Genomic DNA, 24,396 nt, shown 5'->3' on the forward strand with positions numbered 1-24,396 from the left:
GTACTAGCTAATTCCACTTTCAACACAAGTAATATAAAAAAGCTTCAAAAAAAAGTACATTCGATATGGGTGTAAGGTCAGGATCAACACAAATGGCCGAACGAAGCTCTTCTGAAGTAGGCTTAGTATCTTCACTGATGAAGTCCTGGAGAATTGCATCTTCATCTGTGCCTACTTCTTCTTCTTCGTCTTCTCCATCCGCTGTCAAGAACCATTCTCGAAGTCCGTCTAAGAAGAATAGTAATAGTGCAACTAATAATAATAGTAGTAAATCCTTCATTGATGATGGTAACTTTTGTGCAATGTCCAAACAGAAAAATAGTACTACAACTCGGAAATCTTCTTCATCATACTCTCCCCTAAGATACGTTAGTCCAACTTTGAGTTCAATAGACTCCCCCAAATCAAGTTTTTTCCGTAATCAATATTCGAAACATCACAATCAATCATATTATCAGCATGGTAATAATCATAGCACTTCTACTCTGGAAAAATCTAATACTGATTCGATAAAACATGATAAGTACTTTCAGGACCTAGATGAAGATTGGAGTGCTGTTATTGATGATTATAATATGCCTATACCAACTTTGACTAATGGTGGTAATGCATCACCTATACCTCAGAGTAACACCAGTCGTAGCCGTCCAAATTTGACCAGGTCTTCCACTTCTTCCTCCATTGCAACAAATGCAGGTCTTGCAATGACACCATCTCTTCAATATCCTAAACTACCTAGTTTGAGCAGGACAGAAAGCCCCGAGGTCAAATCCCAAGCTGAATTGGAAAATGAAAGAGAGGCCCAAGAATTGACAGCTATAATGCAACGCATAGATAAATTCGATTGTATCTTACAAAGTAAACATATAATAAATCAACAAGAATTAAAAGAAATTAGCTGGAATGGTGTACCAAAACCAAATAGACCTAAAGTTTGGAAAATATTGATTGGCTATTTACCTTTAAATATTAAAAGGCAAGATTCATACCTTAAAAGAAAAAGACAAGAATATGTCAATGGTTTAAATCATATATCTTCGAATAATCATTCTAAAGATACAGCTGCATGGCATCAAATTGAAATAGATATTCCTAGAACAAATCCTCATATCTCATTATATCAATTCAAATCGGTTCAGAATAGTTTACAAAAAGTATTGTATCTATGGGCAATTAGGCATCCTGCTAGTGGTTATGTACAAGGTATTAACGATCTTGTCACTCCATTTTTCGAAGTGTTCCTCACCGAATATTTATCACAGTCACAAATTGATGATGTTGAAAATATTGATCCCCAAACATATCTTACCGAAGAACAATGGTCAAATTTGGAAGCTGATACATTTTGGTGCTTAACCAAATTGTTAGAGCAAATTACGGATAATTATATTCATGGACAACCAGGTATCTTAGAACAAGTGAAAAATCTAAGTCAGTTGGTGAAACGGATAGATTCAGATTTGTATGATCACTTTCAAAAAGAGCATGTTGAATTCATACAATTCTCTTTTAGGTGGATGAACTGTCTATTGATGAGAGAGTTTCAGATGGGTACCGTAATTAGGATGTGGGACACTTATCTTGCAGAAACTTCTACCGAAACCACAAATTCAATTCCTTATACTTCTTCGAACGAAATAAGTTTACCAAAAACTCCAATTCAAAGGAATGCATCCACTTTTTCTACCCCAGTAGAAACGACTTCGCCATCTTCATACGGGCGGTCAGCCCCTGTTACTACTTCGAATACTACTAGTGTAAATAGTGATGATTCTACAAGACTGAGACAGTCTTCTCTCAATGAATTTCATGTTTTTGTTTGTGCTGCATTTTTAATTAAATGGAGTGAACAATTACTGGATATGGATTTCCAAGGGATTATCACTTTCCTGCAAAATCCCCCTACTAAAGATTGGACAGAAACAGACATTGAGATGTTACTGAGTGAAGCTTATATTTGGCAGTCTCTATATAAAGATGCAACGTCACATTGGCTCTAGAATTCACAACATTACTATATACATTTATGTACTTTATTTTTTATTTTAATTATAGATATTCGTTGGAAAAGTGGCAAACGGTGAGACCGAAGTATATTTTTATAAATTATTCTGATAGAATGTTTCCCACAACTCAATGCATTCCTTTTGTGTCTCAATAGATGATTCTAGCGATATTTCCATGTTGTTCCTAAATTCTTCCACTTTCTCTCTTTTGTATGCACTAATTTCATTTTTTATTTCATTCCCAGTTTCTTCCCAAGATTTCCTAATTTTATTAAATCTTTGCTCAACCACTTCAAACTCACTCTTCAAGATATTTAATTTCTCGTTATTTTTATTGTTACTAATTCCCTTCATACCACTTGAAAATCTCTCGTACTGCAAACGCTTCTTGTTCAAATCGTTTTCTACAATCACAAGATAATAACCTAACTTGCTTCTTTGGTTGAACGTGGCCCTTGCAGTTTGTAATGACCTTATGTAGTCATCTAATGTCGCACCCATAGTGAGTGATTCTTGTAAAGAATTTCTCTCTAACGATGCCTTAATTCTTTTGTGTGTTTCAGCAAAGTTCGATAGGGTATCTGAACTTTTTCTCGTTACTTCTAATTTTGCAAGTACTTCTATAGAATCTGCAAACTCTTCCAAAGCAGAGGCTAATTCTACTCTTTCGGTGTCTACCGTCTCCAACGCTCTGTATAGTTCTCTTAATTGCTCTTCTAGAGTTTCAAGCTTTTGCTTTTCTTCAATAAAAAATGTATCCGGTTCATTATACTTGGGAGTGGAACCAAATGAGATGTTCATGAAACTTTTTTTCGCCTCTGCGTCAATACCACCTGTTTTCATTACAATTGTCGCATCTTCAGGGCCCAGTAATCGTATTTCACTTATATGGATTTCTGATAAATCGTTATTGTCATTGTAAGCACCAGACGCAGTCATATGCTCTCGTAATTTGGAGTCGTTGGAGAAATTATCACTTGTTAAGAATAGAAGAAAGTCCTTATCATTCTGCAAAAATGGATCCTGGGAAATCTTTCTCAGCATGTGTTCCATCTGAAATCGTCTATTCTCTATAAAATCATTCTGAAACCTGCCTACTGCCTGCTTTTCAGGCGGTGCTGGGATAATTTTGCCCCAGTGATTATTTTGCAACTGCCTGTACAGCCATCTAAAATCCCTATAACGTCTTGTTACACTTGCAAATTTTGATTCTAAGGAGGGCGATTCTGATATGACTGTGTATTCAACATGTATCGAGGTCAACTCGCCAACCTTTATAGGATCCTTGACTTCAATATTGAATGGTATCAACTTCTTCTCCTTTGCTGTTTTCATATCGGTCTTCTCAGTATTCTCTTCCCTTGAAGCTGTGGAATTATTAGACGGTTTCCTTGGAGATAAATGGTAAAGGGGCTCATCAACCTGTTTTAAAATATCGGAAGAAGTCTCTCTTAATTTAGCATTTTCAATTTGATCAAGTGGTTCATCAACAAACTCGTTATCCTTTTGGATTTTTCCTAATGGATCATCAGTGGAATTTTTCACGTCCTTATCGTCTTTAGAAATAGGTGGAATAGACCTGCGACGTAGTCGTGATCCATTGAACAATTTTTTAGGTTTTCTAGATCTCTTTTCTGGTGACCGTTCATTTTTACTGTTTTTATTGTAGGTAGTAATATCATCTATAGGTAATGGAGAAAACACTAAACCCCCAAACAACGGATCATTCTTTTTCATTGAAAATTCATTATCCTGTGTGTTTAAAGTAGCAAATCCTTCATCTTCAGGTGCTAACTTATCAAGTAAAGCATGATCTGTTTCCTCAACCTTAATCTGTTCTGTGTCTATAATATGTTGTGATTGCATATCAAAGGGATTTTCCTCTTCAAACATCTTCTCAGCATGTCCTTCGCCATGTGTAGTTTCTGGTTCGCTATCAGTTTGATCAACTTTCAAATTTGCCAGTGTTTCAGTCAATTCTGAAGCAGCCTCAGGTGGGATGTCCTGCTTAGTGGAACTCTGGTTCAGCTCATCCCATACAGGTGCCCTCAAAGCATCATCTTCATAGTTCATTTCGCTGAAGTTATATTCTCTTTGATTAGCAAGTGTTTTACTGACATTCGTCATTTCGATCTTTTGGATGTAATCCTTTTTTCGAAATATTGAAAATTCAAGAAAATAGACAGACTAATACAGCAAGCAGACACCTGAAAACACAGCTTAAGCTAGGATAGCAAGATAGAGGCCTTGAAGATGGTAGCGGCAATTGCCAATGGACTCGCTAAGGATTCTAAGAGGTCTGTGAATACTTCTGGCGCTGCTAATAAGGCAAGCACTGAAGAATTAGAGGACCTTTCAATTAATAAGCGATTTTCATTATGGAACTTTTGGGTCTGTTCACTATTTTTGAAGCTGTTGTTGGTGCCAGATTACTTCAGTACTGATTTTGATGTGCACAGAAATTGGTTAGCAATTACGAATGGAATGCATTTGAAGGATTGGTATTATGAGCACACGAGTCAATGGACTTTAGATTATCCACCTTTCTTTGCCTATTTTGAATGGTTCATTTCTCATCTCGTTCCAAGCTTTGTACGTAGAGATGGTTGTTTGGATATAGTAGAAGTAGGGCAATTCGGTTGGCCAACGGTTTTGTTTCAAAGATTAACTGTCATTTTCAGTGAGAGTTTGTTATTCCTAGTGTTACAAATCTACATTAATACTAGTGAAGTCGAGGAGCGAACCCAAAGTTTTATAGTGGCTTCAAGTATAGTGCTCTCGCCAGGGTTTCTCATTGTAGATCACATTCATTTCCAATACAATGGGTTCCTATTTGCCATTTTGGTTGCATCTATTGTCGCTGCAAGAAATAAAAGATATTTATTGTGTGCTTTATTCTATAGTATCGCCCTATGTTTCAAGCATATTTTTTTATACCTAGCACCATGTTACTTTGTCTTTTTATTAAGAGTATACGTTTTGAATTTTGAAAACTTCAAGTTTAGGAGTTATAAAGATTTAATATTTTTGATAAGGTGGAAAAATTTGTGTCAATTGGGTATGATTGTAGTTGGAGTATTTTCCTTGTGTTTCGGACCATTTATTTTTGATATGCCCCAATTGCTTTCTCGTCTATTTCCTTTTTCTAGAGGATTAACTCATGCTTATTGGGCACCAAATTTTTGGGCCTTATACTCATTTTTGGATAAAGTTCTAACAGTTTTCGCTTTAAGATTGCATTACGTACACAATTTTGCCGCCAAATTTATAGCTCCGTCATTACTTCCCTCTTCTATTGAAGAAATAAGACAGCGTATTGCAGAACATAACAATGGGACAAAAGGACTGGTTCAAGATGTCTTTTTCGTAATACTACCACAGATTTCTCCAAAATTAACTTTCTTATTGACTTTGTTTTATCAAATATTGGCCGTTATTCCATTATTATTTGATCCATCCTTCAAAAGATTTATGGGATCTTTGACATTATGTGGTATGGCATCTTATTTATTCGGCTGGCATGTGCATGAAAAGGCTATAATGTTGGTGATTATACCTTTCTCTTTCTTGGTAGTATTTGATAGAAGATTGCTGATTTCCTTCACCTTAGTTTCATCGGCGGGTTATGTTTCATTGTTCCCATTACTGTACGAAAATGCAGATTTCCTAATAAAGACTTTATATACATTTGTTTGGTGTACCATTTATTTTTTTGCAATTAGAAAAACCACCAAGTTATCGTCAAGCGTTGAAAGAAGGAGATTTTTCCTTGACAGGATTGCCATTATCTATATTTGCTTGATGCTACCGACAGTTTTTATAATCCACTTTTTTGATGTTATGAAGTGGAAATATCCTTTATTCGAGAAATTTGAATTCTTGGGTTTAATGACCTATAGCGTATACTGTGGGATTGCAATTCTAAGTTCATGGATTGGTTTATCGTGGTTATATAACTTTGATGAACCTCTATGGATGTAAAAGACAGAATATAAAGTCTGAAAAATGGCAAGTACGTCACTATTTGCAATATCATGGTTTGTTATATAGGACAATAGATATAAAATTTCTGTATATATTTTGGTCTTTACATTCACGTTTAATAGAGGATGGAACTGAGGTCAGCGTTCAGTGATCAGGCTTTTCAGTGCAATTCTAGCATCATCGAGTTTACCTTTCGAGGAATCACCTTCATTAGTATTATGGTTATCTTGTAGAATATCGTTATTAGCATTTAAAGGAATATTTTTACTTTGTTCGCCTTCGAAGGATTGTATTATTGGATCAAGTTGCTCATTACTATTTTCATCATTGAACTTGTTTTTATCAATTTTTGCTCTTGGCGACGATGCCGAATCATCATTATTTTTGGTTCCCTGCTGTACTGCTATTGTTTCATTTATAGCACTACCATTGAGGCGAAGAATATCTTTAGTCAACTGGGTATGGGGACTTGCCCATATATTTACAAATGGTGTTAAACCTAAAGAAGACGAAATAGGAAGAGATATATTGACGTATTTGGGTGTTTCTGGTTCAGCAACCGATGTTACAACATTCGTGTTGTTAGGTATAAGAACACCAGAATTTCTCCTTTGTGTGAAAGGACTAAATAAGGAAGCACCTGGCGAGCCTAAATTTAAGAAAGAAGGTGGAGTGTTGAAGCACATCTGGCGATTTGGAGATGTGCTCGGTAGAATATTTGTCCCATTATCTTGCCATTGTTGATCTCCCAGGTAATTATCATCGGTTAGTAGTACGGGATCTCCACTTGAAAATTTGAAAACAATGTGTTCACCGCTAGTGTTTTTAGTTTTCGGTGTATTTGCAATGTTAGTTTTAGCCTTGGGTGATATAAGTAAGCGTTTGGGAGTCGTAGTTTGACCGTTATAACCTTTCTTGGAAGGTATGTGAGGTGACTTTGTTACAGGGCGCGAAAAAGAAGCTGGTGAGAGAGATACATTACTATCTAGTAGCAATTGATCTAGGCGAGAAGCAGGGCTCGTTCCTGGTTTAAATATGGCACTTGAATTAATTACTTGTGAAGATGAAGATGGCGGCGGTGGAGGTGGAGTACTTGGAAGTATTAATGGTTTTCTATGTTCTTTTTCTTCGATTTTTAGTTCAGTATCAGTTGAGACCAAAAATGTAGGAGAAGATATACTAGGGGCATTGACAGCATTATCACCATTCATTGACGAGAGTGAATTTGAAGATAAAGAAAACTTTTTGAAGTTACAACTCCGCTTCAATTTATTGATATGTGAATTATTTTTCATTTTTTTCAACAAGTTCAAAACATGTTTCCTTTCTATAATATCAGCACTTGTATTATCATACGTATCTGGATTTCTTACGACAGATTGAGTTCTTAATTGTCCTTGTGAGGATAACGACCCGATAGTAGCTTTTCCGCCACCATCAATAGAAAGAGATAAGGAGAATTTTCTGGTCTCCTCTGAGGGTACTTCAGACATCATTTGCGATGGGTCATCGACGTTATTATTAAGTGGACTATTTTTTCTTAAACGATGCTCTCTACTCTGTAGATTTTCCGTGAATGGTGTTATTGGAGCCACTGGCGGTGAGCTTCTCACATTAGCCTTGAATCCTAACGGATGGTCATTAGATGTTGGTGTCGATAGATGCGTTAAACTGGAAGAGCTGGTACTTCTTTGCTTAACGGGAGTTGAAAGTATAATTCCTCTATATCTACCTTTTTTGGTAATACTATTAGGTTGATAAGCAGAATTAAACGAAAGCGGGCTTGATGCAAGAGGAGAATTATCAGTGAAGCTTATATTACCTCCAGTGACACTATTTTGTCTTCTTTTTTTCGGAGTTGGAGTCAATTGACCAACTTTCATCAACGGTTTTGAAAAACTAGCTGTTCCTTGTTTTTGAACTTGCATGGAAGAGATAGCCATTGGGCTTTCTAAAGGATTTGTATAGTTCTTAGTGATGGGAGGTCTTCCCCTTTTTCTTGGCTGAGGCTTTTCCATCCTTTGCAAAACAGAACCCCCAGAGTAGGCTTATTATATGGAATATTGAAGGGTGTGTTCAGTATTAAACTCTTGCCAGCACCTGTAAATACACTCTAGTCACTCGTTAAGACTATATCCTGATATATTCCATATATTTCAAGATGAAAAGAGTCAAGAAAAAAGAAGTAATAGAAAGAACACTTGTATCTTGGCATTTTTCGAGAACTAATTTTTCTGTAGGAAAAACTGTTTGCTTGAACCAATTTCTCTGAAAGTTTTCCTAATGCGGCTAAAGTAGATCAATCTCGGTCTATCAATCTCCCAAATAGGAAATTTTTGTTTGATTATTTAATGGAATAAATAAGAGATATACTAGTTTTAAATACAATAAATAGGTTTGAAGTACCACTACTTTTTAGTTTTTGGAGGATTGAAGACGAATTTCCTGGTCTTTATGCCTGCCCATTTGAATTTCTTGACCCAGACAGACAATAAGTATAGGGAGGTTAGTACGATCATAGTCTTCAAACCAAGCCTTTTCCTTTCGTCCAATTCTGGTTCTGCACACCAGTTCAAGAATGTAGTCACGTCCTTGGCCATTTGTGATGTTGTTGCAGGTGTACCATCTTCATACTCTACAAGATCGTCGAAGAGAACTCTTGCCATAGCTATAGAGCCACCTGGGAAATATGGATTGTAATTACCGCCTGAAGGTAAAGTTACACCGGCAGGAGGATCCTCTGGATAACCCGTTAATAGAGAGAAAATGTAGTCTGGGCCACCATGTCTTGCCTTAACGATCAAAGAAAGGTCTGGCGGTAATGCACCTTGATTGGCTGCTCTAGCGGCTTCTTCATTTGGATAGGGACCTGGAATGTAATCTGCCAATTTACCTGGTCTTTTCTTTGGATTACCTTGCTCATCTGGCTCGTCATCATATTCGAATTGTTCTGCCATGTCTTTGACCTCGGCATTTGTATGTGATACACCAACCATTGTTCTCCAAGCCACTCTATCCAGGGAATGGCAGGCAGCACAAACTTCTCTATAAACTTGGTAGCCTCTTCTTATGGATGCATGGTCAAAAGTTTCAAAGGGGCCCTTATGTGACCAAGGGAATGAAGGTGGATGTAAACCATGCTCAGAAGCAGTCATCGCTTCACCTGTCAAAGATCCTATATATAGTAATCCAGCTGACGTTAATCCCAGTGCAGCGGCACCCGTTACTAGTAATTTATTTGATTTTCCTTTACCATGAGCTGATGCAGTAGATAATGAACGTAGGGGAATACGGAAAGCCGGCCTACTACTGCCTATATTTTTACAAAAGTGTGGAAACATCTGAATATAGTTGAAGGAGGTAATTATGCAAGGTCGGGCTCTTCTTAATGATTAAATTTTTTGCAGCTTTTGTAGTGAGTATTGTATAAAGATATTTTAGTTCTACGAAATTGAGGTTGTTTACAGGTTGCTGATGTCCATTCAAGACCGAGATTAATAAGTTTTATACATCTTGGTAGGATGTACTAGCATCACTGAGTCCGATACGTTGTAATGAATTGTAGTCGAACCTTATTGGCTATCTCGTAAGGTGAACGGGGGGGATGGGGGTATTCTACGGGGATTTCTCAGCGGTGAAAAAAAAAAAAAAATGTAGTGCAATCATTTTTGACTTTCTCGGGGAAAAAAATTACCATTTTATGATTTTTCAGTCACGTGATGTAAAAAACTTCTGTAGAGGTCACGTGCCTAGGTTTTTGCAATTGGTTGCACAGCAACGGATAACAAAGTTGCTGTCAATTTGCATTGTTAGGAAGATAATTCTGTTTTCAGTAGTATCATTAGGAAGGTATGTTGACCCATAGTCACCAGTGAGCTATCCTCATAGATATACTTGGGTTTGAATAGCTTCATTCGATCAGCTAGTGCCACTAACATATGCTAACGTGTTTCATAAATTTCTTGTCTAGATGCTCCTGTAGCAGGTCCATTCCGTCTTTATACTTTATATATTATTTTATGTAAGAAACAATGTATTGGTCCAGATATAGAGGTCCCTGTACCAGTACTGTAAAATCCAAACCACTAAATAATCAATTATAGACGTACTATGCAGTATAATATCGCAGTGTTCCTCCGGCCAGGTTGTTTCTTCTTTCATGGCAAATTTGTTATATAAATTTATCTATGATCAGCCGAACGGCTGTAACAGTTTTAATGACCGCTCGCAGTATTTTCGAATTACAGAAGGAGGAAAAACAAGGAATTTTTAGAGAAATATATAGATCAAATTGTGAACTACAACAGAAGGCATCGTTAGGGAAAGCATTTTCGAATGACGTCGCATCAGGAGACTTTGAAAGAAGCTTCTGATTCTGACATTAGGTATAGTTTCATAAATACATTAGACCATTTTCCAAGTGATATAATAAGAACGTTATGGCTGATTCAGTCTCTTGATATTAAATTACAAAAAGAGAAAACAACGAATCAATTAAGATTGACTATAGTGGAGCAATCAGAATTTCTAAACAGTCTAATAGACGAACAAATATCGAAACTTGATGAACAGAAAAGAAAATTGAAGTATCAACAGATAATAAAAAAAAGGTATTTCAAGCTTTATAAGGATTATAAACCAAAGAGGTTAAAGATTAAGATTAATTTAAGAGAGAAGAAATTTCAAGAACTACAAAAGAGGAAAGAGGATGAAATCAGAAGGAAACAGGAAATGATTGATTCCAACGTGGAACGATATTGTTTTTGTAATGATGTTTCATATGGTGATATGATTGCTTGTGATAACACGAATTGTAAAATTGAATGGTTTCATTACGGTTGTGTAGGTCTAAAGAATGAACCCACGGGGAAATGGTATTGTAGTGATACTTGCAAATTGGAGGCGACCAAGAAAAAGAGTAAGAAAAAGGGAAAATAGGAATTAAAAAAAGACGTTTTTAATATGTAAAGAAAATAAATAATAGTATATTATATATTTAATTTTAAATTTATAAGTCCTTCTTTAAAGTACCCATGAAAGCGTGCTTTTCAGCTGGGGTTTGGAATCTACCCTTACCGAACTTAGAAGCAGTGTCAATCCATTTTAAGGTAACTTCTTCTAAAGCCTTTCTGGAGGTGTTAGTGTATAAGGACTTTCTTAAAGTAACAACTCTCTTTCTGGTACCTGGGATAGAACCCTTTAACATGACGAAGTCATTGTTAATTGGACCGTAGTGGACGAAACCACCCATTGGGGTAATGGTCTTCTTGGTTCTGTCGAAAGAAGTGGAGGCATTAGCTTCATCATCACCCTTACCGATTCTGTAGATCTTGTGGTTGATAGAAGTTCTGTGGTGGTAACCGTTTTGACCGGCTCTAGCAACAGTCCACATAACGTGGGCTGGATGCCAAGCACCAATACAAGCAACCTTTCTTAAACCTCTATGAGTCTTTCTTGGTAATTTCTTGGTACCCCATCTGTGGGTAACACCTTCGAAACCATGACCCTTGGTGACAGCGACAACATCAATCATTTCGTTTTGTTCAAAGACAGAGTCAACAGAGACGGTCTTTTCGAAATGTTCTCTAGCCCAGTCAATCTTTTCGGAGATAGAACCACCGTTTAATTGAATTTCAGCTAAGTGAGCCTTCTTTTGAGCTAATGGAGTCTTTCTGACTTGAGTGTGGACTAAGACTCTGATAACGGTAGCGTACTTTCTTAATCTGGCTAATTCCTTTTCGATAGCAGCACCATCTTGAGCGTACTTGGTAGAGTACTTGGTGAAAGCCTTCTTCTTGGACTTGTACCAGTTCTTGTAGAATCTTCTCTTGACTTCATCGGATAAATGTTCAGCCCAGACGGTAGTTAAGGATCTTAAACCTCTTGGGGTTTCAACGTAACCGACAACACCGACAACGACAACAGCTGGAGCATCAACGACGGTAACAGCTTCGACAATTTCACGCTTGTGGAACTTGGAACCTGGTCTGTCTAAGTCTCTGACAATAGTAGTCATACCGGCCTTGTAACCTAAGAAGGAGGTTAAAGCGACTGGCTTAGATTGGTCGTCCTTTGGGAAAGACTTAACTCTACCTCTGACAGAGACAGCTCTCTTTCTTGGTAAGAAACCTAAATGACCGTGACGTGGTGCTTCGAATTTTCTGTGAGACATTGTATAATATACTTAATGTGTTGTGAAGTGATTATGTTATAAAAACGTATTAAAGATAAAAGTAATGAAATATAATTATTTTTCAAAATTTTTCATCAAATTCGCTGTTTAAATAACTGAAAAAAAAATGATGAAAAAGTTGCGTCCATCGCAATGAAAAATTTTCCGGTAACCAAAAAAATGAAAAATTTTCGAAAATTTTCATGCGGGCAAAACTGAGAAACTACTGTAGAAAAGATTATAAGTAGATTAGTGAAAAAGAGATGAGATGGACTGTCAAGCATGCGCAGTGCAGATGCTACATTTTCTTGTGTTATATTTATGCATTCTCAGATGATGCCCTAACATTGTCTGCACGAAGTGGCCGAGTTTTCTTTTGATAGGTTAGTATCATAGTGTATTTATTAGGTAAACTGTATATTTAATTATACATATGGTAGAGTTACTTACTTTTGGAATTCTGCTGCAGCTTCTTCTAAGGTTCTGGCAGAACGAATACCTAGAAATCTGTAACAGACAAAGGAATCTAAATTGTAGACACCTTCTTTGGCAAAAATATCATTTTTGATCACATTAATGGCATCTTCTTTAGATTCAGCAACAACTTGAAAGGATGAACCAACTTCTTTCCCGTTGTCACCAATAAGGGCACCGGCAGATACTAACACCTTCTTTTCGAAAAGGCCCGGTAGCGCAGCAAGATGCCTGTCATTATAAGGTGCTCTATCAGCTTCTGGTTTATCCTGAACGTTAACGATCCACTCTGGCATGTTTACTTGTATTGAATTCCTGTGTTTTGTCAGATATAGAACTCTTGTATTTCAATAAATCCTTATATTTATATACAGGAGGGGCTATTTAAATTTACTCTGCACATCTTGTCTTCTTCGGGACGCCACTTATTTTTACGTAATCAAAGAAAAGATAATAAATTAAAATTGAATAAAAAAGATAGAATAGTATATAAAACTAAGATAGAATAGTATATAAAACTTATTCCTTTCTACTTAGAGACTCGAACTCTTCATGACAGGATTCGAATGATCTTGCAGCACGGATACCAATGGTTCTTTCACACGTAATGGTGTCCATCTTAAAAATACCCTTTCTAGCAAAAACGTCACGTTTCACAACCTCAATTGCTTCTTCCTTTGTTTTTGCAGCTATAATCAATATACCACCAGTTTCTTTTCCTTCAGGAGTAGTTAATGCACCCGCACCAACTAAGATCTTTTCATCGAATAAGTTCTTCAGGTTTTGCATATGTTCTGGATAATATGGAGTTCTGTCGGCACCTTCAATGTCTTCAATTTTAACTAACCACTCTGGCATTTTGATTTATTCTATAAATGTATAATTTTCTTGGTTTTCTTGAGAAGACTTTTCATCCAGAATAATACTCAATGTAAGAATTCCGCTTTAATTTATATGTTTAGGCAAGTTGCAAGGCAACTCCCTTCTAAGGTATGTCATTACTAAGTTGCAACATTAACAAAAATTTAATGGCACAGCATTTGGTATATATTAGGTAATAGACTACTAGCATCAAATTACCATCCGTAAGTATCCACTACAGCCATTCCAACATTGCCAATATAATATATGTCATAAGCGCTTCAAAACGGATATTCCGCCGGAGAATCCACCATCGCCTTTTTTTTTTCTTTTCGGCTGTCACAGACAACAGCCTTTCTGTAAACGGACAGCTCTTTCTATTCTAGGAAGAGACTGTCCAACTAGGAAGCTATCCGGGTAACGAAATGGGTGAAGCTGTTTCTCACTGACATGAAAATTGATGGTAGTTAGTGTAATGATCTAACTTGAAAGTTATAGGGTGAGCTACGTATACAGCTAAGCTATTTATGCAAATATGGATAATATACAGCATATATCTTCCAACGATACGACGTTGAATGATAGCTACTCCAACGAAACAATATCCAGTAGCGCAGTGTTGGATTGGCAAAATATGACACCAACTGGATCACCAACGAAACTTGCACCACACCATAATATCTTCATGACCAATCTGCAACAATCTCCAAAACCGTCATCTGCATCAAATATGGGCCAATTGGGATCTCTATCTTCTTCAACTAAAGTAATTGAATCATTGCATGATCAACTCGATACTTTAACTAATACGAACCTACAATTAACAATGCAGTCACATAGTCTACTTGCTCGGTTGGAGAGCTCCACAAACAATGAGAATAAATTAAAAGAAAAAGCTCGAGAATTAAAAGACGAAAATGATAATTTGAATCATTTATTATCAAAGGAGACTATCTATTTAAAAGAGTTAGAAGCGGAATATAAAGATCTCACACGTAAATGCAATGAAATAGGATCACGTAACAAAATTTTGAAGGAAAAAGTTACAAAAGTGACCAATGATGAAAACGAATTGGCAAATGAGTTGATTTTCGTGGAAAATCAATATAATAGTTTAGTCGAATCAAATAAATTTTATGAAAGTTATTATCAAGATAGAATGAGTGAATTATTCGAACAATTGAAAATAATGGAATCGGAAGATCAAGATATATTGTCAAAGTTCGATGAGGATGTCAGTAATAATGAAAAATTGTTGAATGGTTCCGTCGATCAATTTAATGAATATTTGAAAGAACTTGAAAGGCTGGATCATTCAAATGAAGAAGTCGTGGCATTGAAAGTAAGCGAGGCAGCTTCTAAAATTAACTTGGATAACTGGTCGGCATTATACAAAGAGAGCAAGGAAATGTTACTTAAATATGCTGATAAAATGAATATAGATCAGTCTACATTAAAGTTTGGTCAAGCTGATCCGCTAACACCATTTGCATTAAATACCCCAAAACTAAGAAATCATAATTCATCATCGTTAACTAATAACGCAGCAAAGAGAAGAAGCTTCTATGGTGTTTCATCACCTCTGATGAAAAATAATATTGCTTTTACAGACAATAAGCTCCCATCAACCAAGGAAGCATCCAAAAACATGTCATCTCTACCTGGTGTGAAAAGAAGTGCTTCTATAAGAAAGACCAGTGGTGGGGCCGGAAGTGCAAATAATAAATCACCATCGATGCCTGGTACGTCTCATTCATTGTCCACCTCCTCGTCCTCACATAATTGTCCTAATAGAAACAGTGTCATATATCATTAATTTACGCATATATTAACTACATACAAAAAATTTGGCAAATGTATTAAAATTCCGAATATATTTTTCTATGGAGAAAATCCAAAACTATTTAGCAATTACAAATGCCAAAATATGGGGAATGCAATGCCAAATTTGTTGTACAAAGAAGTCGCAGTTCTACTGTAATAACTGTTTAAACATATCACCAAACTTAGTTCTATCCAAAAAGTTTGCATTAATTGAAATTAAGAACGAAAATGAGAAACTTCACTTTAAAATCAATAAAATTTTGAATTTTAACCAAAAAAACACTACTTTGCTCTCTTCTAAATTTGAAAAAGCTGCCATGTTAAGTTCTAGAAGAACCAATTTGAAGATTTCCTGTAATATTGATTTAGTGGCAAAACGTGTACAAGAGAAACGTGAAAAGATTAGTCAATTGAAACAAAAACTTGAGTGTCTGAAAAATAAGGGAGAACTGGTCGAGGAAGTACAAGAACGTGCTCACATTAGAAATGAATGGGAGCATAAGATTTCTCAAATAACTTCTATTGTTCACAAACAGCGTCATGCTAAATTGGAGATGTTAAGGAATTGGTTACTACTACGAAAAAGAGAGAATTCCACTGAATTGCCATATACGATATCCTTTCAGCCCATAATTTCAGTCAAAAATATAAATAAATTACCAAAATTTATTCTTTCAGAATCAATTTCCGTCATCTTCAAGTTTTTTCATATTTTCAGCACGTTCTATTTGAATTTGTCATTACCTTATTCTTTAGAGACTAAGGAAGATAATTTATTAGACTTATGTGGGAAAATAGTCATCAATTCTATTTATATAGCAAGATTGTTCAAGCAAATACCGTACAGATATTCAATTGACTTACGTGCATTACTAGAAACGTATGATATAGATGGGTTCTTCTTCAGTGTTATGAATTTTGAGAAGCTGGATCATCTTAAGTTAGTAAAAGATGAAGAATCAAACTACACCCTGAATTTGAAATATACGACACGATGTATATTAGAACTGTTAAATGGTGATGCAGTTCAGGATTCTTCTCAAGTGATATATGATCAAGATAGATGGTTTGTAGTTAAATGATTAGTTTACTATAATATAACCTCCTCTGTATAATTGATCTTTGTAAATTTTCTTACCCGGAGTCGCATTTTTCTTCAGTTCAATTTTCACATAGAATGCAATAAGAAAATGTAGGTGATTGCAACGAGTATTAAGGAATCAATCCAGAGCAATAATTGGACAGACTCGAAGAATAGATGGTTTTATCTGATAAGGACTTATTTGACTTGAATAAGAAGGCAGTCCAAGAAGGGTTTAATGTCAAACCAAGACTAAATTATAATACTGTTAGTGGTGTTAATGGACCATTAGTGATTCTTGAAAAAGTCAAGTTTCCTCGTTATAATGAAATTGTGAATTTGACACTTCCAGATGGCTCAAACAGACAAGGTCAAGTTTTAGAAGTCAGAGGTGATAGAGCAATCGTTCAAGTTTTTGAGGGTACTTCCGGTATTGATGTAAAGAAAACAAGAATTGAATTTACTGGTGAGAATTTGAAAATTCCAGTCAGTGAGGACACTCTAGGTAGAATATTTGATGGTTCCGGTAGACCAATTGATAATGGTCCAAAAGTCTTTGCAGAAGATTATCTTGATATCAATGGTTCACCAATTAACCCATATGCAAGAATTTATCCTGAAGAAATGATTTCGACAGGTATCTCAGCAATTGATACTATGAACTCCATTGCTCGTGGACAGAAGATTCCGATTTTCTCTGCTTCAGGTTTACCACACAACGAAATTGCAGCACAAATTTGTAGACAAGCAGGCTTAGTGAGACCAACTAAGGATGTTCATGATGGTCATGAGGAAAATTTCTCTATTGTATTTGCTGCAATGGGTGTTAATTTAGAAACGGCTAGATTTTTCAAACAAGATTTTGAAGAAAATGGTTCGTTGGAGAGAACATCATTGTTTTTGAATTTAGCTAATGATCCAACCATCGAAAGAATCATTACCCCAAGATTAGCATTAACTACTGCAGAATATCTAGCATATCAAACAGAACGTCATGTGTTAACAATCTTGACAGATATGTCCTCGTATGCTGATGCTTTAAGAGAAGTTTCTGCAGCAAGAGAAGAAGTTCCTGGTAGAAGAGGTTATCCTGGTTATATGTATACAGATCTTTCTACAATTTATGAAAGAGCAGGTAGAGTGGAGGGGCGTAACGGTTCGATCACACAGATTCCTATTTTGACCATGCCTAATGATGATATTACACATCCAATTCCTGACTTGACTGGTTATATTACTGAAGGGCAAATTTCTATTGATCGTCAGTTACACAATAAGGGTGTCTATCCTCCAATCAATGTCCTGCCTTCGTTGAGTAGGTTAATGAAAAGTGCTATTGGTGAAGGTATGACTAGAAAAGATCATGGTGATGTTTCAAATCAATTGTATGCCAAATATGCTATTGGTAGAGATGCTGCTGCCATGAAAGCAGTTGTTGGTGAGGAAGCTTTATCTACTGAAGATAAGTTATCTTTAGAATTTTTAGAGAAGTTTGAAAAGACATTCATCTCACAAGGTGCTTATGAAAATAGAACAATCTTTGAGAGTTTAGATCAAGCATGGAGTTTACTAAGAATTTATCCAAAGGAAATGCTTAATAGAATTTCTCCAAAGATTTTGGATGAATTTTATGATAGGTCTAGAGGTAATGAGGTCGAAGAAAACCCTGATGAACGCCCAAAAGCTGAGAATGACGAACCAGAAGAATCATTAATTTGATTATACATATATGTGTATATAAACCAAAACGTTGTAGCTAGTTCCTTTATCTTTTTTCGTGCATGAAATGATTCTTATTTAACTTGGATTAATTACAAAATGTGTGAGCGAATGCGAATTGAATGTATTTATAAACATATGAACTAAAGTGGGTGGCTTACTTCAATTTTTTTACCTTTATTTTTCATTAAGTGTTTTAATATCTCCTGTTTTTCAGAATCTAACCCAGTTTCGAAAAACATCAGGCCTACACCGATGATCATGAATATTGCAGCGATTAATTTGAATAAGAATACATAATCGATGTTTTCTTTGCGAACTGAACGCCTCTTGGACCTGCCCATTATTGAAAGATATAAGTTGCCACGATGACCTTGCTGTTGAAGTGCTTGTTATACTTGAAAATAACTGTTATAAGATACTGTATCTGCTGTTGAGATGACCAAACCAGCTTGGCACATGCACTAATTATCCAAGTCTCTCTCAATGGAAACAAAATGTTCACGGAAATATGATAAAACCCGGAACTTGTAATCAGGAGTTCCCTGGCAAAAGAGTATTGAATTCCAGGCAAGAGCGGTAATTGAGATACTATAAGTTGAATATACGTCAAGAAAGCTTGATTTATTCGAAGGTACTACACCTAATTTTACGAATGAATTTACCTGAAATATATTACGTTTAAGTGCAAAATACTACGTTGTGCTACCCGGATACATCAAATTCACATGCTGGGTAACATACCTTTTTCAATTTCCGTATTCGGCAAAATAGCTCCTCCCTCTCCTAAGGTAGGAAATGTTTACTATATTGGGTGGAATGGGACTATTTCAGGGGGGTATGTCCTGAATTGGAAACTCGCTCTTACTCTGAGAAGGCGAAAATACCCCACTGATCCACATTGTTCTATTTTTTTACGTATGGTCGATATTTCGATATAAGGAGATGCACTTTATATATATATACTGGTAGACGGTGAGACTATTAGAGGTAATATTACGGTTATTCACAATTACTAGTTTACAGATTTTGTAACAAAAGTAAACAATATTTAAACATATAACATGACGACAGATAATACTAGCTCAATTCAACAAATTACTGCAGGTAGTAACATTATTGTAGTCTCGAATAGATTACCCGTTACTATCAACAAGAACCATGAGACTGGTGAATATGAATATAAGATGTCATCCGGTGGTCTTGTTACCGCTTTGCAAGGTCTTAAAAAAACGTCCACTTTTCAATGGTATGGTTGGCCAGGTTTAGAGATTCCTGATGAGGATAAAGAAAAGGTTAAGAAGGATTTGAAGGAGAAATTTAACGCAATTCCAATTTTCTTGAGTGATGAAATTGCAGAATTACATTATAATGGGTTTTCTAATTCAATTCTATGGCCTTTGTTCCATTATCATCCTGGTGAAATTAATTTTGATGAAAATGCTTGGTTGGCCTACAATGAAGCAAATTTAACATTTGCTAATGAAATTCTGAAAAATACGAAAGATAATGATTTAATATGGGTTCATGACTACCATTTAATGTTATTGCCTGAATTGTTAAGATCAAAGATCAATGAAATGAAATTTAAAAACATTAAATTGGGTTGGTTTTTACACACTCCTTTCCCTTCATCTGAAATCTACAGAATTCTCCCTGTAAGACAGGAAATCTTAAGAGGGGTTCTAAGTTGTGATTTGTTAGGTTTCCATACCTATGACTATGCAAGACATTTCCTTTCTGCAGTGCAGAGAGTGCTAAATATAAACACTTTGCCAAATGGTGTGGAATATCATGGTCATTTTGTCAATGTGGCTGCGTTCCCAATTGGTATCGATGTTGACACTTTCACTGATGGTTTAAAGACTGAAAAAGTACAGAAGAGGATTCAAGAATTGAAGGAAACTTTCAAAGGTTGTAAGATAATTGTAGGTGTCGATAGATTAGATTATATCAAAGGTGTGCCACAAAAATTACATGCTATGGAGGTGTTCTTGAATGAACATCCAGAATGGATAGGTAAAGTTGTGCTTGTACAAGTTGCTGTTCCAAGCCGTGGTGATGTCGAAGAATATCAATATTTGAGATCTGTAGTCAATGAATTAGTCGGTAGAATAAATGGTCAATTCGGCACGGTGGAATTTGTTCCAATCCATTTTATGCATAAGAGTGTTCCGTTCGAAGAGTTAATCTCACTATACGCTGTGAGCGATGTTTGTTTAGTCTCCTCTACAAGAGACGGTATGAACTTGGTCTCTTATGAATATATTGCTTGTCAACAAGAAAAGAAAGGTTCCTTGATTCTCAGTGAATTTGCTGGTGCTGCTCAATCTTTAAATGGTGCTCTTATTGTTAATCCATGGAATAATGATGAATTATCAGATGCAATCAATGAAGCATTAACTCTTCTACCTGAAAAGAAAGAAGCAAACTGGAAGAAATTGTATAAATACATCTCCAAATACACTTCAGCCTTCTGGGGGGAAAATTTCGTTCATGAATTATACAATACAGGTAACAGTTCCTCAGCTACTGCCAGCAAATAAAATTGACATTTAAGGGCAAGAATTTACTTATATATGTACTTGATATAATAGTATCTATTAACGTCTCAATATATCAACCAAATATATTTAGTGAAATATGTTGATCACATTTTTCATCAAGACCATTTTCTCGTTAAAAGAAAAAAAAAAAGTGAGGGCGGGGTGGAAGTTATATAAACTGTAGTTACCAGCAAGCAAATTTATATAGATACTAAGAGAACCAGTTCGATAATGGGTCAATTATTATCTCATCCACTTACGGAGAAAACCATAGAGTATAATGACTACAAGGATCACATTTTAGGTACGAATAAGCTCAATAAATTGAATTCGAGATTCTATAATTGTATTGGTACGATGCAAGGTTACAGGTTGACTCAAGAGGATTCACACATAGTACAAAATGAGGATGATATCCTGGAAATAGATTTTTATAATCCTTTCAAGCAAAAAGTGGAGAAGCTGCTGATTTCTTTATTTGCTGTTTTCGATGGTCATGGTGGGGATGAATGTTCCAAATTTTTAAGTGGTGATTATAGTGAAAATAATAACAAGGTTGATTCCTCGAATGATGATAGTACGAAATATCGTGGAGTATCGAAATGGATCAAATACTCCTTTGAAAATCATGAATATGGTGCATGTAACATACATAAAGTTGACAGCGAATTCGTTGTTAAAAAACGCCAGCGTGATGGTCGAAACGACAGAATCAAAGTCAAAAGACTTTTCAATACAATTGAAGGTTTAATTTCACAGATTATCAAAGATGCTTTTATTCTACAGGATAAAGAACTGTACACCCATTTTGCAAATAGCTCCTGCGGATCTACAGGTGTAATGGCCTTACTCATAAATGGTGAAATGTTATATGTAGCCAACTGCGGTGATTCTCGTTGTATTCTTTCTTCCAAAAACGGAGGAATTAAAACTATGTCATTCGATCATAAACCTCAACATATAGGTGAGTTACTTAGGATCAATGACAATGGTGGTACGGTCTCACTGGGTAGAGTTGGTGGTGTTCTCGCCCTAAGTAGGGCATTCAATGATTTCCAATTCAAAAGAGGAGTACAATATTCTGATAAAACAGTTAATAGCAGTAATTTGGATAATCAGAGTAGATTTAGAATACCACCACAGGAATCTCAGGTAACTGTCGAACCCGACGTGCTAATGCATAAAATTGATTATAAAAAGGATGAATTCCTCGTTATTGCCTGCGATGGTATATGGGACGTTTATAGCAACAAGCAACTGTTACGATTTATAAAATATCATTTGTCTATGGGTACGAAGCTAGATAATATATTGCCTAAATTACTCGACCACGGTATCGCACAGGCCAACAGTAGTACAGGGGTCGGATTTGATAATATGACAGCCATAATAGTGGTGTTAAACAAATCAGGTGAATCGTTAACAGATTGGTACACGAAGATGAAGATACGCCTTGAACGAGAGAAAGGACTGGTATGAGTAAGCGCATTCGTTTACTTCGCAAGTGACCAATAGACTTTACAGTAATAGATAAAAGCATATTTTTGATGGTGTAATTCAAAACAACATACATATAGAAATATATATATATACTAAATAATAATTAATCCATCAAAATTATTTTTTTTTTGACATATTTCCACGATTCTTTTAAAAAGATTACATTATGGCTACTGAAGTAAATTCGTGATTTCGCCTTCAGAAAAAAACAAGATATGTATACATTTGAATTGTAAACACTACTATTTATGGAGTAAAGATCAATTGAGAAGAGAGGTATTATGATGGCTAACGCAGAGGCATCAAATAAGATCACAAGTACAGATATATTAGAGAAGGAAATTGGCAGTACCGATGAAGCAGGACCATTAGCTAAAGAATACACACTGGATATTCCGAGAATTCCAAGTTTGGAATTACCATTACATGTTTCTTCAAAACAAGAAAGTGTCCAGAGAGCTATTGACATGTGTGGAGGACTTCCTTCGGTAAAAGAAGCGTTCAGAGAGCATGGCTCAGTGGATTCCCAGAAGGGGTTAGAATTGTATCTCAATAAGCTATCGAATAATAAGGTAAAAAAATCAGATCGGGATGAGTTCTTTAATGAACATCCCATTGTAGGCAAAAGAGTCCCTTATCGAGATGATTCTATAATCTTAAAGGTATCTGTCCCAAAGGGGACCATGGCCAAGAATGATAATAATATACGCAAGGCATTATCTTCCTTGGAGCCCAAAGATTACAAGGTAACACCAGTCGGCATTGTCAATAATACTATCAAATTTAGGGAGATGTCAGATTTCCAGATTATGTTAGATAATGTTCCAGCAGCCAACGAATACTTGAATAGCTTCAAATCATTAGAATGGGACAATTTCAAGAACTTTGTCCAGTCAGTGCCTGACTATGATCCAAGACCGTATGAGAATATCAATAATATTATCTTAGATAGAATACGCCCCTGTCCAAATACTGATTTTCAACTACCTCCACCACCAAGATTATCCATGGTCGGTTTCCCACATCTTTACAAATATAAGAAAAATCCTTTTGCAACAAAAAAATCAAATGGTAAGACTGAAGTTAAAGGATCATATTTGAAAAATTATCAGCTTTTTGCTCACAGTTTGGAGAAAACAACAAAAATTCCATCTAAGCCACATCCAAAATTGCAAAAAGAGTACGAAATTGCAAATGAAACTAAAGTTTTCCCAGGAACTAAAGCTGATTCTAAGTTTTATGATTCATTGGAGGAATGTATAGAAGTTTTAAATGGATTATTTGAAAAAAGACCAATTTGGGTCAAGAGGCATATAGATGGTATCATTGACAAAAAGATTCATCATACCCTCAAAATTGCGTTGGCTCTGACTTCATATAGGTTTACTACGGGTCCATGGCGTAATACATACATTAAATTTGGTGTTGATCCTAGGACTTCAAGTGAATATGCGAAATATCAAACCGAGTACTTCAAAATAGAAAGAAGGTTGTTATCATCGCCATTGGCTAAAAACAATATTCCTAAGATTCCTGCCACTATATTCAAGTCCAATATCTCTGGATGGATTGACGATAGATTCATATTTGATGGAACGCAAGTTCCCTGGTACCTGATGCTCCAAATTGATCTGTTAATTCGTGAGCCTAACATAGCTGAGGTCTATAATAATGCTAAATACCTCGATAAACCAAATGTGATTACAGGGTGGTTTCATGAACTTGATCTAGTCAAAATAAGAAAAATAGTCAAATATGAATTAGGTTGTTTAGCTCAAGGAAACAATAACTTCAACAAATATAAACTAAAATATTTCAAATCTATTCAGTTTACCAAGGAATCGATGATTACGGGTGGGGCAGCTGCAAACACAGGAGATGCAGAAGGTGATATTGATATGACAAGAGAGGAATCAAAGGACAACGTCACGGAAGATGAAGATAATGGAGTAGCTGCAGAAGAGGCTGACGAAGGGGTTTTGGAAGCTGAAGAAATAGAAGCGGATGATGTTACTCCAATAGATAATGAAGATGAGGACGACGGTATAATTGACGGTTTTGATCCGGAGACAGCCACGTTTCAAGACATTATTGCGCAGATTTCCAAAATGGATCCATCCTCTGCTGAAAGATTACAGAACGAATTGGAAGGTTTTGTAAACGAAAATAAGTTGTAATTTTATAAGATATGTAATATTTAGTTTAAATTGTTTCGAACTTAAGTGTTTT

At 35.8% G+C, this 24,396-nt stretch overlaps 15 protein-coding genes across 15 annotated transcripts; 9 read left to right on the plus strand and 6 right to left on the minus strand.

Annotated features, from left to right (window-relative positions):
- Positions 1-65: 65 nt before the first annotated feature.
- On the plus strand, positions 66-2,000 carry GYP1 (GTPase-activating protein GYP1; the record flags this gene model as incomplete). Its single annotated transcript, XM_003956975.1, has 1 exon — positions 66-2,000. One exon carries the CDS (start codon positions 66-68, stop codon positions 1,998-2,000), a length of 1,935 nt encoding a protein of 644 aa, XP_003957024.1.
- Positions 2,001-2,099: 99 nt separating this feature from the next.
- Positions 2,100-4,079, minus strand: VPS5 (sorting nexin 1; the record flags this gene model as incomplete). Its single annotated transcript, XM_003956976.1, has 1 exon — positions 2,100-4,079. The coding sequence occupies one exon, from the start codon at positions 4,077-4,079 to the stop codon at positions 2,100-2,102; it is 1,980 nt and encodes a 659-aa protein (XP_003957025.1).
- Positions 4,080-4,259: 180 nt separating this feature from the next.
- On the plus strand, positions 4,260-5,987 carry ALG8 (dolichyl-P-Glc:Glc1Man(9)GlcNAc(2)-PP-dolichol alpha-1,3-glucosyltransferase; the record flags this gene model as incomplete). The annotated part of the gene is made up of 1 exon (XM_003956977.1): positions 4,260-5,987. The coding sequence occupies one exon, from the start codon at positions 4,260-4,262 to the stop codon at positions 5,985-5,987; it is 1,728 nt and encodes a 575-aa protein (XP_003957026.1).
- Positions 5,988-6,127: 140 nt separating this feature from the next.
- MSA1 (Msa1p) lies at positions 6,128-8,008 on the minus strand (the record flags this gene model as incomplete). The annotated part of the gene is made up of 1 exon (XM_003956978.1): positions 6,128-8,008. One exon carries the CDS (start codon positions 8,006-8,008, stop codon positions 6,128-6,130), a length of 1,881 nt encoding a protein of 626 aa, XP_003957027.1.
- A 390-nt stretch (positions 8,009-8,398) lies between these two features.
- On the minus strand, positions 8,399-9,331 carry CYT1 (ubiquinol--cytochrome-c reductase catalytic subunit CYT1; the record flags this gene model as incomplete). The annotated part of the gene is made up of 1 exon (XM_003956979.1): positions 8,399-9,331. One exon carries the CDS (start codon positions 9,329-9,331, stop codon positions 8,399-8,401), a length of 933 nt encoding a protein of 310 aa, XP_003957028.1.
- Positions 9,332-10,325: 994 nt separating this feature from the next.
- On the plus strand, positions 10,326-10,928 carry YNG1 (Yng1p; the record flags this gene model as incomplete). Its single annotated transcript, XM_003956980.1, has 1 exon — positions 10,326-10,928. One exon carries the CDS (start codon positions 10,326-10,328, stop codon positions 10,926-10,928), a length of 603 nt encoding a protein of 200 aa, XP_003957029.1.
- Positions 10,929-10,998: 70 nt separating this feature from the next.
- RPL3 (60S ribosomal protein uL3) lies at positions 10,999-12,162 on the minus strand (the record flags this gene model as incomplete). The annotated part of the gene is made up of 1 exon (XM_003956981.1): positions 10,999-12,162. One exon carries the CDS (start codon positions 12,160-12,162, stop codon positions 10,999-11,001), a length of 1,164 nt encoding a protein of 387 aa, XP_003957030.1.
- Positions 12,163-12,608: 446 nt separating this feature from the next.
- On the minus strand, positions 12,609-12,932 carry KAFR0D02490 (uncharacterized protein; the record flags this gene model as incomplete). Its single annotated transcript, XM_003956982.1, has 1 exon — positions 12,609-12,932. One exon carries the CDS (start codon positions 12,930-12,932, stop codon positions 12,609-12,611), a length of 324 nt encoding a protein of 107 aa, XP_003957031.1.
- A 223-nt stretch (positions 12,933-13,155) lies between these two features.
- KAFR0D02500 (YciI family protein) lies at positions 13,156-13,494 on the minus strand (the record flags this gene model as incomplete). The annotated part of the gene is made up of 1 exon (XM_003956983.1): positions 13,156-13,494. The coding sequence occupies one exon, from the start codon at positions 13,492-13,494 to the stop codon at positions 13,156-13,158; it is 339 nt and encodes a 112-aa protein (XP_003957032.1).
- A 538-nt stretch (positions 13,495-14,032) lies between these two features.
- SHE3 (She3p) lies at positions 14,033-15,313 on the plus strand (the record flags this gene model as incomplete). Its single annotated transcript, XM_003956984.1, has 1 exon — positions 14,033-15,313. One exon carries the CDS (start codon positions 14,033-14,035, stop codon positions 15,311-15,313), a length of 1,281 nt encoding a protein of 426 aa, XP_003957033.1.
- A 118-nt stretch (positions 15,314-15,431) lies between these two features.
- On the plus strand, positions 15,432-16,403 carry ATG14 (Atg14p; the record flags this gene model as incomplete). Its single annotated transcript, XM_003956985.1, has 1 exon — positions 15,432-16,403. One exon carries the CDS (start codon positions 15,432-15,434, stop codon positions 16,401-16,403), a length of 972 nt encoding a protein of 323 aa, XP_003957034.1.
- A 176-nt stretch (positions 16,404-16,579) lies between these two features.
- VMA2 (H(+)-transporting V1 sector ATPase subunit B) lies at positions 16,580-18,121 on the plus strand (the record flags this gene model as incomplete). The annotated part of the gene is made up of 1 exon (XM_003956986.1): positions 16,580-18,121. The coding sequence occupies one exon, from the start codon at positions 16,580-16,582 to the stop codon at positions 18,119-18,121; it is 1,542 nt and encodes a 513-aa protein (XP_003957035.1).
- A 1,064-nt stretch (positions 18,122-19,185) lies between these two features.
- TPS1 (alpha,alpha-trehalose-phosphate synthase (UDP-forming) TPS1) lies at positions 19,186-20,667 on the plus strand (the record flags this gene model as incomplete). Its single annotated transcript, XM_003956987.1, has 1 exon — positions 19,186-20,667. The coding sequence occupies one exon, from the start codon at positions 19,186-19,188 to the stop codon at positions 20,665-20,667; it is 1,482 nt and encodes a 493-aa protein (XP_003957036.1).
- Positions 20,668-20,898: 231 nt separating this feature from the next.
- On the plus strand, positions 20,899-22,146 carry PTC4 (type 2C protein phosphatase PTC4; the record flags this gene model as incomplete). Its single annotated transcript, XM_003956988.1, has 1 exon — positions 20,899-22,146. The coding sequence occupies one exon, from the start codon at positions 20,899-20,901 to the stop codon at positions 22,144-22,146; it is 1,248 nt and encodes a 415-aa protein (XP_003957037.1).
- A 302-nt stretch (positions 22,147-22,448) lies between these two features.
- Positions 22,449-24,344, plus strand: TFC1 (transcription factor TFIIIC subunit TFC1; the record flags this gene model as incomplete). Its single annotated transcript, XM_003956989.1, has 1 exon — positions 22,449-24,344. One exon carries the CDS (start codon positions 22,449-22,451, stop codon positions 24,342-24,344), a length of 1,896 nt encoding a protein of 631 aa, XP_003957038.1.
- Between the last annotated feature and the right edge of the window lie 52 nt (positions 24,345-24,396).

This window comes from Kazachstania africana, chromosome 4, assembly GCF_000304475.1.
Source record: "Kazachstania africana CBS 2517 chromosome 4, complete genome".
Taxonomy (NCBI): Eukaryota; Fungi; Ascomycota; class Saccharomycetes; order Saccharomycetales; family Saccharomycetaceae; genus Kazachstania; species Kazachstania africana.